Consider the following 13,950-nt stretch of genomic DNA (forward strand, 5'->3'; position numbering starts at 1 on the left):
GGCCCTGTTATGAAATATTTTGACAGATCAGGGTCCTTTAAGGTTACAGGCAGTAGCTTTGGTGCGTATGTACTCTTGCAGCTGCACGCAACACGAACTGACTTCCAGATTACCCAGAGGAGATATACTTTTGGTGTTGTCATTTTGGCACGTTTTCATGGCTTAAAGAACAGCTGTCTTTCTCTTCCGTCGTATTTTTTTCTTCAGAAGACATGATGTTCAATATGATCAGCGGGCCTCGCGCTGCATTTGGCACTTTAATAGGTCAGTATTTTAGGTGTGTTTGTTTTGGAAGCAGCCAGCGTAGATTAAACTTTTTCAGTAAGTTGTCTTAGCCGGGCAGTGGGTTACTTTAAACGCTTATTAACAATCAAGTAAACACTTGATTTTTATTAAATGCTGTTGAGGTTTCGCTGTTGAGTTAATGTCCTGACACGCACTCGGCATTCAAGTTGTTTACAATAATTGAATCACTCTTTCATTAAATCACATCTTTTACAAAAATGTTCTAAAAATAAATATTGTTATTATTTTTATATAATTACTGTAATTTTAAAACTGAACAAGTCTGAAACTACATTTTAATTGCATTTTATTTATAATCGTTTTACAACGGTTACAACAACGGTACTAACCTGATATTCTGGTTGTTATTTTCTGATGTGTCATCCTTACATATCATGTTTACACTGACAGATTTAGCTAAAATGATGTTGTTCGAAACTTTAAGTGTGAATGTAACACAAATGCTTATACATTTTGTTAGTATAAACAAGATTGTATATTCTTTTTAGTGAATATCATCATCAAACATCAGCTCGATTTGACTGAAAAAAGTTAATGGGTCTCATTCACTAAGCATGCGTACTCACAAACTTGTTTGTAAAATTTGCGTACGGACGTTTTAACTTACAAATCACGATTTAACAAAAAACTTTTATACCAAATTTATTTTTAAATGTATGCAAAAACGTAAGAACAACTTAGACCACACGTGCGCAATAATCATGAACAAGGAAAAAATAAATAAAATATATAACACAGATATATATATATATATATATATATATATATATATATATATATATATATATATATATATATATATATATATATATATATTATGGTTCTTTTTCCTTGTTCATATTATTGTGCACGTGGGGTCTAAGTTGTTCTTACGTTTTTGCACGTCCGTATGCACATTTTACGAGCAATTTGTGCGTACGCATGCTTAGTGAATGAGACCCCCTGTTTTGATGTTTTCTCGCAGCGCATGCGCGGAGAGGTGTACTGAACACCGGTACAAGGCGGCTGTGTGTTAAACCTCACGAGGGTCCATCCGCACCCCAACAGGGTCAGTATCTGTATCAAATATCCATGCATACCTGTCTTTGTTTGAAAGGTTGTCATACGTGACATTTTACACAACTTTTGTTCTCTAAGCATGTTTCAGCACGCTTTGTTGTTCATTACAACGCTTTACAAAGGCCTTAGTATTTATCTATATAAATAGCTGCTATAACCAAATTATCTTTTACCGAAAATTCTCCGAAATCTTCAATAATACTGTCTCCATGTTGCCCATAGCTCAACGTCCTGGGTTTAAACTACCAGGCTACAGCCCAACAGAATGGGATGTTAAGATGTTGCTGTGGTCCGGGCGATTCAAAACCAGAGAACAGATTCCACAGTTCGTGTCGTAAGTGGTCTATTCCTGTTTACACTGAGATAAACTACCAGCTCCAAGCATGTTGGTTAAAGTTGTTCCAACCTATTGGACTGCTGTGAGGTTTAAATAAGATTTACTCCCAATGTACTGTACATACAGGTAATTAGCGTAATTTTTGGTATCTGGAGGGAGATCAGAGTGGGCTTTTGTTTATCACGGTTAGACACGAAACAGAGCAGGCACGTCCTCATTGACCCACCACATGTTGCCCTTAACATGCCCTGATCTTATGCCGTAACATTATACAATTAGAGTTGATTTGTCAAAACATTTTAATCATTTGCTCCATATTCACCAGAGTCTTTAATTCCAAAAGGATCTTTAATGGTGACTCTTTCAAATTTCAGATTTGAGATGATCGATGCTGCCCGGAACAGAGTTCGTGTGAAGGCTTGCTATATCATGATAGGACTGACTCTTATAGCGTGCCTCGCTATGGTTATCTCAGGCAAAAAGGTAATACTTGATTATAAAAGACTGCTGGACTTTCATGGTCTTGGCTTAATACATCGCGATCATATCCTAAAACCAATACCATCCACGACAGGCAGTAAGTCGGCATGACAACCTGACTGCTCGTAACATGGAGAAGAAGGCTCGTTGGAGAGAAGAAGCAAAGAAAGAGAAGGAGGAGGCTGCTGTCGTCGTCGTTGCAGAGAAAGCCCAGTGAGATCCACCAGAGTCCTGGCTCACTCATCAGCCAGCTATCATATGCCATACAACATTGAATCCTTAGGGAACTAATAGTAATGATACTTCACAAAGCAAACTAAGGTAGTGTCGAAATTACTGGTAAATAACAAGGTGTGAGTTTTTCTTATGTGCAATTTTCTATATACTTAGAAAAAAATAAAAATGTGTTGCAAAACTCACTTGTATTTTTCCTTTAGTAAGAAATATGTTTAGTAGATCTATTTTCTATTGCTACTATTTAGTAATAACCCTAAAATTATATGAACTATGTGAAATAGATGGACATATAAGATAGGGATGCACCGATAGGAATTTTTGGGCCGATGCCGATTTAAACAGACAACTTCTGGCCGATACTAAACATTTGCATACAATACTATACAGTTGGTCTATTACTAGTTTATTTCTGCATCAACTTATTTTTACTGAACATGGATTGGATCTAATTAACATTCAACTGACCAACATAATAAGAGAGGCACAAATTAACAACATTAACAAATGTTTTTACATATAATGGATTTCTTTATGCAGTTAATTAATAAACAATCGGTATCGGCCTTTCTCGTGCTATTGCCGATATGCCGATGGTTTCAAATTCATCAAAAATCGGCCGATAAATATCGGCGGCCGATACATCGGTGCATCACTATTATAAGACATTTGTTGTGTAGGCCTAGTTAAAGGCACAATTTGTAAGATTTTTGTGTTGAAATATACAAAACTACTAGCATGGTGTTCATTCTGGTTATAGGCTTGCCTGTCAATGGTGTTATGTCCACATAGATGTGTTCGATCAGCGTATGGCATCACAGTTTTCACAGGACAGACCCCAAAACAGTACTACAGAGTATATAATGAAATAAGTCAAGGACACTCTTGAAAAACCAACCAATCATAAAATACTCGAGCACTGGTCTTCATGAAACAGCGTTTATGCAAATGGCGTAACAGAGAACAGTTACACAATCTCAATACGACAGTAGTATTGAACACAAAGAGTTGGTCATCTCTTGGGAAGAATCTGACATTGAAATAAGAAAACTTCTAAAGTAAACAATCATATATTTTGCACTAAAACCTAGTAATTTTGAGTTTAAACTTGCTGATATATTTTTGTCTTTAAAGTCGATGTGTTTGTTTTGCTTGTCATTTTCCACCTCAATTTTTAAATGTGGATTATGGCACCTTCGGTTGAAAATATTTGAACCTTCAGAAAAATACATAAACATACAAACATAATAAAACAAAACTATTTTCAAATAAACATCCCTCTGCTCTGTATTTTGTCCTCTTATGTTATTCAGAAAATATGGTGTCTCTTATATGTGTGTTTTTGCATTCAGCATGATTAGACATTAATAATAAAAGTTTGTCTCTCACACATCAGGAAGCTATGCCTTTGATTTTGAAAAGCTTGTTAAAATGTACTTATTATCAATGGTGGAAGCTTTGAAGGGGCGGAGTTTTCACAGCAGAATGAGGCAATGACATCACACTCTTAAATACTTAGTGTTTTAGGTAAATTCATCCTGTAATGCACCACAATTTTCACCTCAATATCCTGAGAAACGATTTGGGCCTAAAATTGACTTTTCCAAAAGGGTGTCTGTATTAAACGTAAAGTGCCGATGAAGATGATGCTCGAGTGAAAATGACCTCTTGAAGTATCAAATGGTTAATGCACAGTCTAAAGGACCAAAAAGTTAGTCTTCCTGTTTTTTCCTCTGTCCAGCAGTCTCAGTAAGTGGTAAGACTCCAACTCCCAGAATTCCAAAGGTGCAAATGAGTAACCCTAAAAGAAGAGGCGGAGCCTATAAAGTTCAGTCATTGTCGGAATGCATGTTAAATGTCCAAAGCAAGAGACTTTCTGAGTCAGAAAAGCCTGGAACCCTCAGTTCTGGCCGTCTTTGAGTTGTCCTAGTAGACGTCCTTTCGGGTTCTTCGGCGCAGATTAGCTTTGACTTTCAGGGGGGAATTTGGAGACATGCAACACAGTCACACGGTCAGTCCAGTGTTTACCAACATAAAAAGCAGTTGCTTTGCCAGAGTCAGTATTGCAGTCACGTCACACAAGCTGTGCTTTCCCAGCTTCTTTCAACTCATCGCTAGATGCAGTTTTCCTGAATACATGGTACAGGCTCCTTATTTACCTTAAATGGGCTGAGGGGATGTGTATGTGATATGCAAGCATTGAGGGTTAAATAAACATTTAATGCAGGAGTGAAGGATGTGGGATCTGTGTGGATATTGAGGTCATATCTAAAAGTCAACTGGTCATCAGGATTCCTGCATCTGGGCATGATGTCGCCATTGTTCTGTAGCTCATCCTTCGGGACTGGGCCAATAACACCAAGGAAACAGGACAAGAGGGGGGAAATGGGTTGACCGGCAACACAAGCTCTTGTATAATCACACTTGAATTAAAACGTTCATTCTTTGAATCCTTTGCTCTGTTGGGCCGGGGACATCTCGCACCCTTCAGGGTGGATTACTTGGAGAAGAAGGGGAAGGAAGGTGTTAAAGTTGGAAACCATCCATAGGAGCATCACACTGCTGGAAAAGGAACTGTTGCTGCTGGAGATCCACAGCAGGTGCCAGGGCTGGATCTTCATCTTCTGTGTTAAAGTATCGCTCGATCAGGTCAAAAGCCTTCTGGTAGATTTCTTGGTTTTCATGACCTTGCAGAAACTCGAGTTTGTCCAACCCTGAAAAATGTACGTTTGATTATAAACATCAATGCATCCAAACAAGACTGAATTATAGGATGAAAAGTTAGATAAAGTAACAACTTCTTTCATAATAAGTGCTAACATACCATATGCTTCCTCAATGAGGGCGCAGTAGGGGTTGATGCCTCCACCTCGTTTTGCCTCCAGCTCACCCAATCGTAAGATGTTCTCCAAACCATTTAGGGCCACCTGTACGATCTTTGAATCCATCAGCGTCAGGAGGTCACAAAGAGGTTTGATGCAACCAAGCTCAACAAGATGCCTGAAGGAACAAGCAAAGCACTGAAATGTAAAGGCCACTTTGGCTTCAAGCATTTGACTTTCCTGTTCCAGTTGTTTGTGATGGAAAAATATTTCATAGAGATTTAGGGTTCCCACACCTTCCCATAACTTCAATTTCAAGGACCTTTCAAGGTCATTTCATTTGAAGTGTGAGCAAGGTTACATCGTGCTACCTTTTAAGATACATTGTTACAGTTCCTTTTCGAGGGAACTCGCGCTGCGTCACTGCGGTGACATTTTGGGGACGCCTCCAGGGGTAAATGCGTCTGAATGTGTATATCAAATTCAACCAATGGTGAGGCTTAAAGACAAAGACCGGGTGACGCGGGAGCCAGGAAGTATATCGCTATCTGAAATGTTGCCAAAGACGACGTTACAGGGACGCAGGAAGTATGGCAAGGGAGACGCAGCGTCTGGTTCCCTTCTCACGGAAAAACAGTTACATAGATAACCCGAGATGTTTTCATGTGTCAAACACAACTATGCAAAAAGCATTTTGGTATGAATCAACATTCGCATACAAAAAATTTAAGAATTTAAAGCAAACAGTTTATCACGTGTGCTTAAAAAGTTTAGAAATTTAATGATATTATCCTACACTACACAGGGAATAAAACAGATTTTTTCCAGAAAACTTCTTGCATTAAATAGATTCAAGCACTTTCAATGACCTGTTTCTATGCATGTATATTTTTAAAACTTCCCAGTGCCTTGAATTTTTTCCCCAGATTCACAAACTTTCAAGGATTTCTAGGACCCGTGGGAACCCTGGAGATTACACTCGCAAACAGCAGTTTTCTGCCAATTACAAATTTTACAATGAGCATAACTTATTATATAGAATTTTCCATTAAATTCCTATTTCAAAATGCCTTCAAATTTCCATAATCGTGAGAAAGCATTCTAACAGGCCAACAATATGGACCAAATCACTGTAAGACTGCAAAACAGTATTTCATCATTGAGCAATGAACTGTCTGAAAGCATGTGGTTAATTTTTACACATTTTATTATTTCCTGTTGATCAGGAAGTTAGGACATATTTAAAGGCGTGCCTTTTTTATATTGCCAATATATTGCTGGTAACATGTTCATGGTATTGACAAATCTCAAGAAAGCATTCATTTAATGTGTAACCCATAAAGGTTATTGTTTGTTATAGCATTAGATCTTATATTGCAGATACTTAATGCTTTATTAGAGGGATAGTTCACCCAAAAATTTTTATTCTGTCATCATTTACCACAAAGGAAGATATTTTGAGGAATGTTTGAAACCAAACCGATCATGAGCCCCATTCACTTTCATAATAATCTGTTTTCCTACTATGGAAGTGAATTAGGCTCATTATCGGTTTGGTTTCAAGTATTTCTCAAAATATCTTCCTTTGTGTTCATCAGAACTAAGAAATTTATACAGTTTGTAACAACATGAAAATGAGTAAATGAGGACAGAATTGAAATTTTGTTAAACTATCCCTTTAACATTTTAAAATGACCTCTAATGAAAAATAATCGTCTGCACCATTCTCACCTGATTTGCTCAGAGGAACCACCAGACGTTGCATTTGTGATGGCCCACGCTGCTTCCTTCCTTGTACGAAACTCGGCTACTTGCAGAATATGGATCAATGGAGGGAGCAAGTCTGCATCTATCACCATCTACAAGATAAAACAGAAAAAAGTGAGAAACATTCACTCAGAGTAATCTAAAAATCCAGCTCTATCAACAAATCAAACCTGTATTTGTGCACGGTTCCCAGCTGTGATGTTAGAGATGGTCCAACATGCCTCTTTCTTGATGGACTCTTTTGGGCTACTCAACAGGTGAAGAAGACTTTGCAGGGCTGAACAGTTAAGAATCACCTGTTCATATAAAAGACACATTCAGGTGTGTTAAGTTCAAGGTGAAATAAAGCCGATGTAATAACTACAAAGTAGGGGTGACCCCGAATGGTCGAAGATTCGATGCATCGATAGGAGAAGCCTGATTCGACTACCAATCTCACAGTCGAATCGTCGCAGATGTGTTATGAAATGAGGATCATTCAATTTTGGCCTTATATGGGTGCACACATTATCTGATTTCACATATAACATCTTTCTCACAATATATTAATATACTGCATATTATGATAATGCTGCAAATAATATGTGAAGTAGCAGCTTTCAATAAATATTTTTAAAATGCGTTTATAAATCCAAGAACCCCTGTGTCCGGGCTACACGTGCATAAGAGGTTTCTATGTTAATAAACCATTGCCTCTTTGTTTCTACATTTAAAAGACAAAGCTGGCAAATTATATTATGCCTTTCGTTCTTTTAATAATTTCTATATTTTATTTTATTTATGAATGACTTTGGGTTATCTGATTTAACTATTTGGCTTGTGTTTTGTTTCCGTGCACTTGAGGCATTTTACATATTTGTTCTGCACTTTGTTACTTCTGACCTTATTTTATTTAAAAAATTGTATTTATTATAAACGTAAATTCTGATCTAATTTAAGTATGTAAATTTTGGATAGCTTTTCGTTGTATGGATGTTGCGCTGTTGCGTGCTGGATATGCTTGCGCATGTAATTTAGCCGAACGGGTAAGGTGCTCTCTGCGTCTCATATTTAGGAGTTCATCAAACTAAACATTAAAAAACGGATGTTTTTCGACGAGTATAAGTTTTTAAAATGTATTTAAAACAAAGGTGTTATCTTGTCAAAAGTTAAACTACAAAACAGGTAAGCCGTTTTTTTAAATTTCGGTGATGAAACGGAAACTATCTGCACGACTGCACCGAACCTATTTCTGCCTGACACGAATGTCTTTCTTGTGATTTAATATTATGGTCGGTCGGTGTTCACTTTCAAATGATAGCAAAGAGATTCCTTAAATAAATAATATCATCCGGTCTTTCTGTATCTTAAGTTAATACAGAGATGATCAAAGTCAAAGCAAGCAAGCAGGTATTTCTGTGCTAAATAATAACGCGTAGTGTCTATAAAATCATTAATTTCAGTGTTTTTCTTGTTATAAATTAACGTTTAATGAATTGTATATAAAGATTAGTTTTTATCATTTACAGTCACAATCACAAATTATTTGTCATTTCTCATTTGTCGGGTTTTTTTGGTCATGACTGCTTTGACACGCTATCTCCAAATTAAATAAAAACACTGAATTGTAGCCGGAGTTTCCAAGGCAGGATCACCTTTGTTATTTTTTTAGGTTTAGTTATCAAAATGTATTTTTGTGTGATGTTCTGTAGATCGTGGCTTTAAAATGTTATGAGGAATAATTAAACAAATGTTGCCTTACATTTTACCTTAAAAAAATATAAATGCATCCTCAGTTTTGTCTTCGTTTATTACTTGAAAGACAGTTTTGGTCACTTTATCAGAAAGTTGTTTATGTGTGCTGCTTGTGAAAGAAAATAAAAGTTACCAATTTGTACCTGGTCTGGCCCCCTCCCAACGCATGCACACAAACATAGATGATTCGACTATCGGTCGACTATGGAAAGATTCGACAATTCTGATTCGAATATGTAAATCCTTAGTCGAGGACACCCCTACTACAAAGCATGTCGATCATCTCACCTGAGTCTGAAGGTCATCTCCAGTGACAATGTTCCCTACGGCTCTTAAAGCAGGGGACACCACTTTATATTCTGCATGTCTGAAAAACATACAAGAGCAACTTAGCATCCACAAAAACCCTTTTGATAAATCAAAGTACACCCAAAGATATTCATTTTTTTTCTTCATATCATACAAGAGTAGCTCCACTAGTCTGCGGCAGACTCCCGAGTCGATAACAGCCTGTATCTTCTCATTGGGTCCGTCGGAGAGATAAGAAAGAGCCCAGCATGCATCAGCCAGAATGTCGGTATCATTCACAAACAACAGCCAGGAGAGAACACTGAGACACGGTGATACCTAGGTAAAACAAAATAAGCTTAAATATACAAGCATAAATTAGCATCATATTATTTTAGCCTAACCAAACGTGACCGCAATAAAAAACCACAATCTAAAACGAAACACTTCCAGTATATTGCAACAAAATTTTGTTTCTGGTTGTCCTTTAAATTAACTTCTTAACTTTCATGCTGTCCTCATTGACATTCATTTATTTTATAGCTGCTTTCAAATCTTCATGAGGTTATAATAAAAGTATTTATGCAGTAATAGTAAACCCAGATTACAAACCGTAAAATTAGTGGTTACCACTTTCCTGCGACCCTTCAAAAACTAGAAAGTTACCTTGGCGAAATCTGGGGGTGGGTTTTTTCCTCTACACAGGTTGGACAGAGCCCAAACTGCGTTCCTCATCATCGTCAGTCGGTTTTGTTTAGCCAATAGCCTATAGGGAGAATTTACCTTATAAGATTAACCATTCAATAGTCCTTTATTAAAAACAAATGACTGCATGACTTACTGTATTAGAGAGGGTAAAATATTGCAGTCCAAAACATAATCCCTGCACTCGGTGCTGTCTCCTGCAATGTTGCCTAAAGCCCACACCGCCTGCAGCAAAGACAATGACTCAAGTTTTACTCAGATAATGAGACAATTTGAGACAGCGTGTGGTCCTATTACCATAATACAACATTCTGTACTTCAAACCAACAAGCAAAACCAACAGATATAAATCATTGAAAACCTAAAAACAGCACTTTTACTTCCTCTAAACTGTCAAGACTATATACTCGTCTGATTTCTTTATATGTGTGCCTGGTCTTATTGTAAATTATTCATCAGTGCTCATTATTTCGAAGTAAAAAAGTCCTAAACATGTACACACCTGTTCCTGTACATCCTCAAAATCTGAGGTGAGCATCTCAATAAAAATAGGCACCGCCCCGGCCTGGATGACCACGCGAGTCTGGTGGGACGTGCCTGATGCGATGTTTGTCAGGACCCAAGCTGCTTCAAACTGCACAGAGACAGAACGTTTGTCACAATACTGCAGAGAGACATCCACTAATGCACCATTCATGAGCCAAGTGGATTAAATTAAGACGAATTGCAATATCTACACATTTCAACAATGTCAGCTTGTGTTAGTAGCTGTCTGTAGTGCATGGAGTTAAGACTAGCAGGGTTAAAAAAAAAGGCTGATTTTCTGGCAATGGGGGCAGTTTTATACGGATACATGTTTATCAAGCTCACCTGTAGCGTGCAGTTCTCCCTTCTTTTCAGGAACTCAACGAAACGCTCCACGACCCCAGGGGTGGCAATAACCTCATCGATGGGGGGATTAGGTTCTGAAAGAGGGTTGCAAAAGGCAATTCAGAAAATCATCCATTCATCACAAATACGTATGTGCTTTTGATCCAAGTGATTGTTTTAAACATAGTGATGTTTTACCCTTAGATAAGAGTTTTCTGAAGCGTTGTGTTCCGATGAGCTGTTGTTCAGGAGAGCTAGAGAAGATCATCTGTATCATATCCTCAGATATCACACTTCCCTATGGTGGAAAGATAGAGAATAATTTCTATCAATAAGGGAACAAGATAATATAAATACCAATACTGCTATTCAAACTAATATCTGCTTTCGTTACCTAAATTCTGAAAATTAATTTTTCTAAATGTTATTCATTGGCATAATGACTATTAATATTGAACATTGAACTAATGATGTTTCATTACATTTTCTATACACGGATTTCAAATTCATTGCTTTTATCTGTTCTCTTTTGATTGACAGGATATAAATATTTATTATATAAATATATATTTTCTTAAAATTATACATGTATGTGTATAATATATATACATGTATAATTTTAAGAAAAAATATATATTTATATAATACATATTTGGGTGATTCTCACGAAACCACGGCACTAATGATTTTAGCTATAAAATGGGTAATATAGTAAATATTAAAAAGCATCAGAATTAACACAATACTGTGTTCTACCTTGCACAATGTGTGATTTCAACCTAAGAATTTATAATTTGTCAATTTTATCTCATTTTCTGCTGAAATTCTCATTACCGCAATGTGTCCGGCTGTGTTTGAACATGCGTTATGTTGTAATTTAATCAAATTAACACAAAAATATTTAGAAAAAAAATAAATGGATGTTTAGATGACAGAAAAAAATATTTACTGAATATTCATGTATAATAATAATGAAGAAAAATTAGGAAAATTATGTGTCCATGCCTGATGTTCTCATCCTCCGCAACACTTTTTGAGAACAGTTTAAGCACACATACAGAATTTTAATAAAGTTTGATTTTGAGTGACCAAGCACATGGACCAGTTACTTCAAGATGGCTACCAGGTAAGATCATTTTTTTACAGTTAATTTGAAATATTGTCTTGTCAGAATGCTTACACAACATTTTGATGATCATTACCGCAACAGATGCTTATTAAATGTTAATTTCATTAATAGAAGCATAATACTTTGATTTTAAATGCATGTGCAGAATCTCCAAATTATGTTATTTCAGGTTTGTCATGTCATTTTGAAAATATATCAGTGTTGATGTTTTCTGACTGTTGCGGTAATGAGATTTTTTAGGACTAATTTTTTTAATTATGTTACAAAAAGTGTTAAATGATAAGTAAAAGTGTTTAAATTAATGTTCCCATTTACTCCAGACTTTGTTTTTCAATGTCTGGTGGGAAAAAAGTAAATTTAAGCAATTTTTACATTTTCATGCTTGACATTTTTAAAACCAAGTTTTCGTGAGAATCACCCATTTATATTTATATATAATATAAATTATATATAAATATAAACATATATATAAATAAATAAATATATATATATATATATATATATATATAAAAATAAATAAATATATATATATATATATATATATATATATATATATATATATATATAAACATGCAAATGTTTCTTAATTATATACATAGTGGTTAAATACTGTTTAGCTGTCTCACCGTGATTTGGTCCATATTGTTGGCCTGTGATTCCAGGTATCCACTGTCTGACATCCCATCATCCTCCAGTGCACCATCCTCTTCCACTGTGGCCACATTTCTGCGCTTGAACAACTATAAGTACACAGACTCTCAGCTGACCGTGTTCAAAAAATGACAACATGATGTATTGCACTTAATTTCTCAACATACGTACCATAAGCAATACATCAAAATTATGTTTGTGGCCACAATTATCCGACATGAAATTCTGCCACCTTATTTTCCTTGTCTCCCAATTTTCTTACCTGTTCGTCTTTCTTCTGTTTGCGAAGTTGCAGACCTTCCTCTTCCCTCCTCCTCCTCATCTCATCTGTGTTGAGGGATTTGTTTTTATAGCTTTTGAGACGTGCATTGTCTTTGCCCTGACTCATGGTGTTGCCTGAAAAGACACAAAACCATGAAGGCGAGAGGAATCAGCAAGACTCATTTTCAAAAGCTGGATATCGATAAAAGAGGCTTTGGGAGATTCCTTTAATCACTACGTCACTTAAAAGTCAACAAACACCAATAAACTCCAGGCATTTATTTAGGATCATTTTTGTTTGACACGTAATTAATATGACAAGAAAAAAAACGCTTTCTACTGATGCTGTCAATCACCTAAAACCTTTTTAAACAGGAAACATAAGTATTCAACCCTCACTTTTGAAGGGGCTAAAATGAATATCGTGATATCTGAGAACACCACATATGTATCTGTCAGTGTGTCTAACGCTCTTCTTATGGGCAGTGGCGCTTCAGCCCGCAGTGAAGAGGAGCGACCCATCTAACCATCTCTGCCTAAAAACAGCTCTACAAACACACAATTGCAGTCCTACATCGCATCTGTGACGCGGTAACGATCGATTAAAGTCAACGAAATGTCATATTTAGCGTTAATAAAACAGTGATCATCGACCGAAGGAGAGGATTGCTGGAAATATCGTCTTAACGCCTCCCCCTCCCAGATCTGCGCAGCAGCCTCGGTTAGCTCCCCTGCTAACCTACCCAACAAGATTGCCCGACTGTTGTTTTACAATTGCGTTTAAACAAATTTATTTGTCTAGTTTAACGTTTTACACGTGTAATAAAACCACCTAGCCATAAAAACTCTGTCTGTTTTTACTGACCTGTCAAAACGGTCTGGTTAATCCCTGCGTCGTTTGAGCTGCTACCGTTCTGCCTCCGCCGGTATGGTGATACTGCGCATGCGCACTCAAAGAGGACATCGTGTGCGGGGCGCATGTCTGTTAGGTGTTGCCAGTTTTGTGTGTAGTGAAAAATATTCTACACAATTGTGCTCCCAGTGTTTGAATCCTGTAAAATGTTAATTAATAAATTATGTACAATATGTGTTCTTAGTAATAGACATACGTTAATCTGTCTAAACAAACATAATACAAATCAACGCAACGTTGTACAATGTAAAGTATGGCGTTGCATTTATTTACACTGAATTGAATATTTAGATGGGAGAACCGTAAACAACGTAGATGTCGCTTTCGACACGAAGTCGGAGTTAAGAATAATCCAGTTTAAATGTCCTATCTAATCGCAAACGCACGTCACGCC

At 36.6% G+C, this 13,950-nt stretch overlaps 2 protein-coding genes across 2 annotated transcripts; one reads left to right on the forward strand and one right to left on the reverse strand.

Annotated features, from left to right (window-relative positions):
• Nucleotides 1–34: 34 nt before the first annotated feature.
• On the forward strand, nucleotides 35–2,601 carry fam162a (family with sequence similarity 162 member A). Its single transcript, XM_065258151.1, has 5 exons — nucleotides 35–264; nucleotides 1,271–1,354; nucleotides 1,588–1,699; nucleotides 2,077–2,185; nucleotides 2,277–2,601. Exons 1-5 carry the CDS (start codon nucleotides 213–215, stop codon nucleotides 2,397–2,399), a joined length of 480 nt encoding a protein of 159 aa, XP_065114223.1. The 5' UTR covers nucleotides 35–212; the 3' UTR covers nucleotides 2,400–2,601.
• Nucleotides 2,602–3,341: 740 nt separating this feature from the next.
• kpna1 (karyopherin alpha 1 (importin alpha 5)) lies at nucleotides 3,342–13,784 on the reverse strand. The gene is made up of 14 exons (XM_065258145.2): nucleotides 13,509–13,784; nucleotides 12,645–12,778; nucleotides 12,358–12,471; nucleotides 10,801–10,900; nucleotides 10,603–10,697; nucleotides 10,235–10,366; nucleotides 9,869–9,957; nucleotides 9,694–9,793; nucleotides 9,203–9,366; nucleotides 9,028–9,106; nucleotides 7,176–7,301; nucleotides 6,970–7,097; nucleotides 5,241–5,416; nucleotides 3,342–5,130 (listed from the first exon to the last, which is right to left on the reverse strand). The coding sequence occupies exons 1-14, from the start codon at nucleotides 13,621–13,623 to the stop codon at nucleotides 4,943–4,945; spliced, it is 1,740 nt and encodes a 579-aa protein (XP_065114217.1). The 5' UTR covers nucleotides 13,624–13,784; the 3' UTR covers nucleotides 3,342–4,942.
• Nucleotides 13,785–13,950: the final 166 nt, after the last annotated feature.

The sequence above is a fragment of the Paramisgurnus dabryanus genome, chromosome 22 (genome assembly GCF_030506205.2).
Source record: "Paramisgurnus dabryanus chromosome 22, PD_genome_1.1, whole genome shotgun sequence".
In the NCBI taxonomy this organism is placed as follows: domain Eukaryota; kingdom Metazoa; phylum Chordata; class Actinopteri; order Cypriniformes; family Cobitidae; genus Paramisgurnus; species Paramisgurnus dabryanus.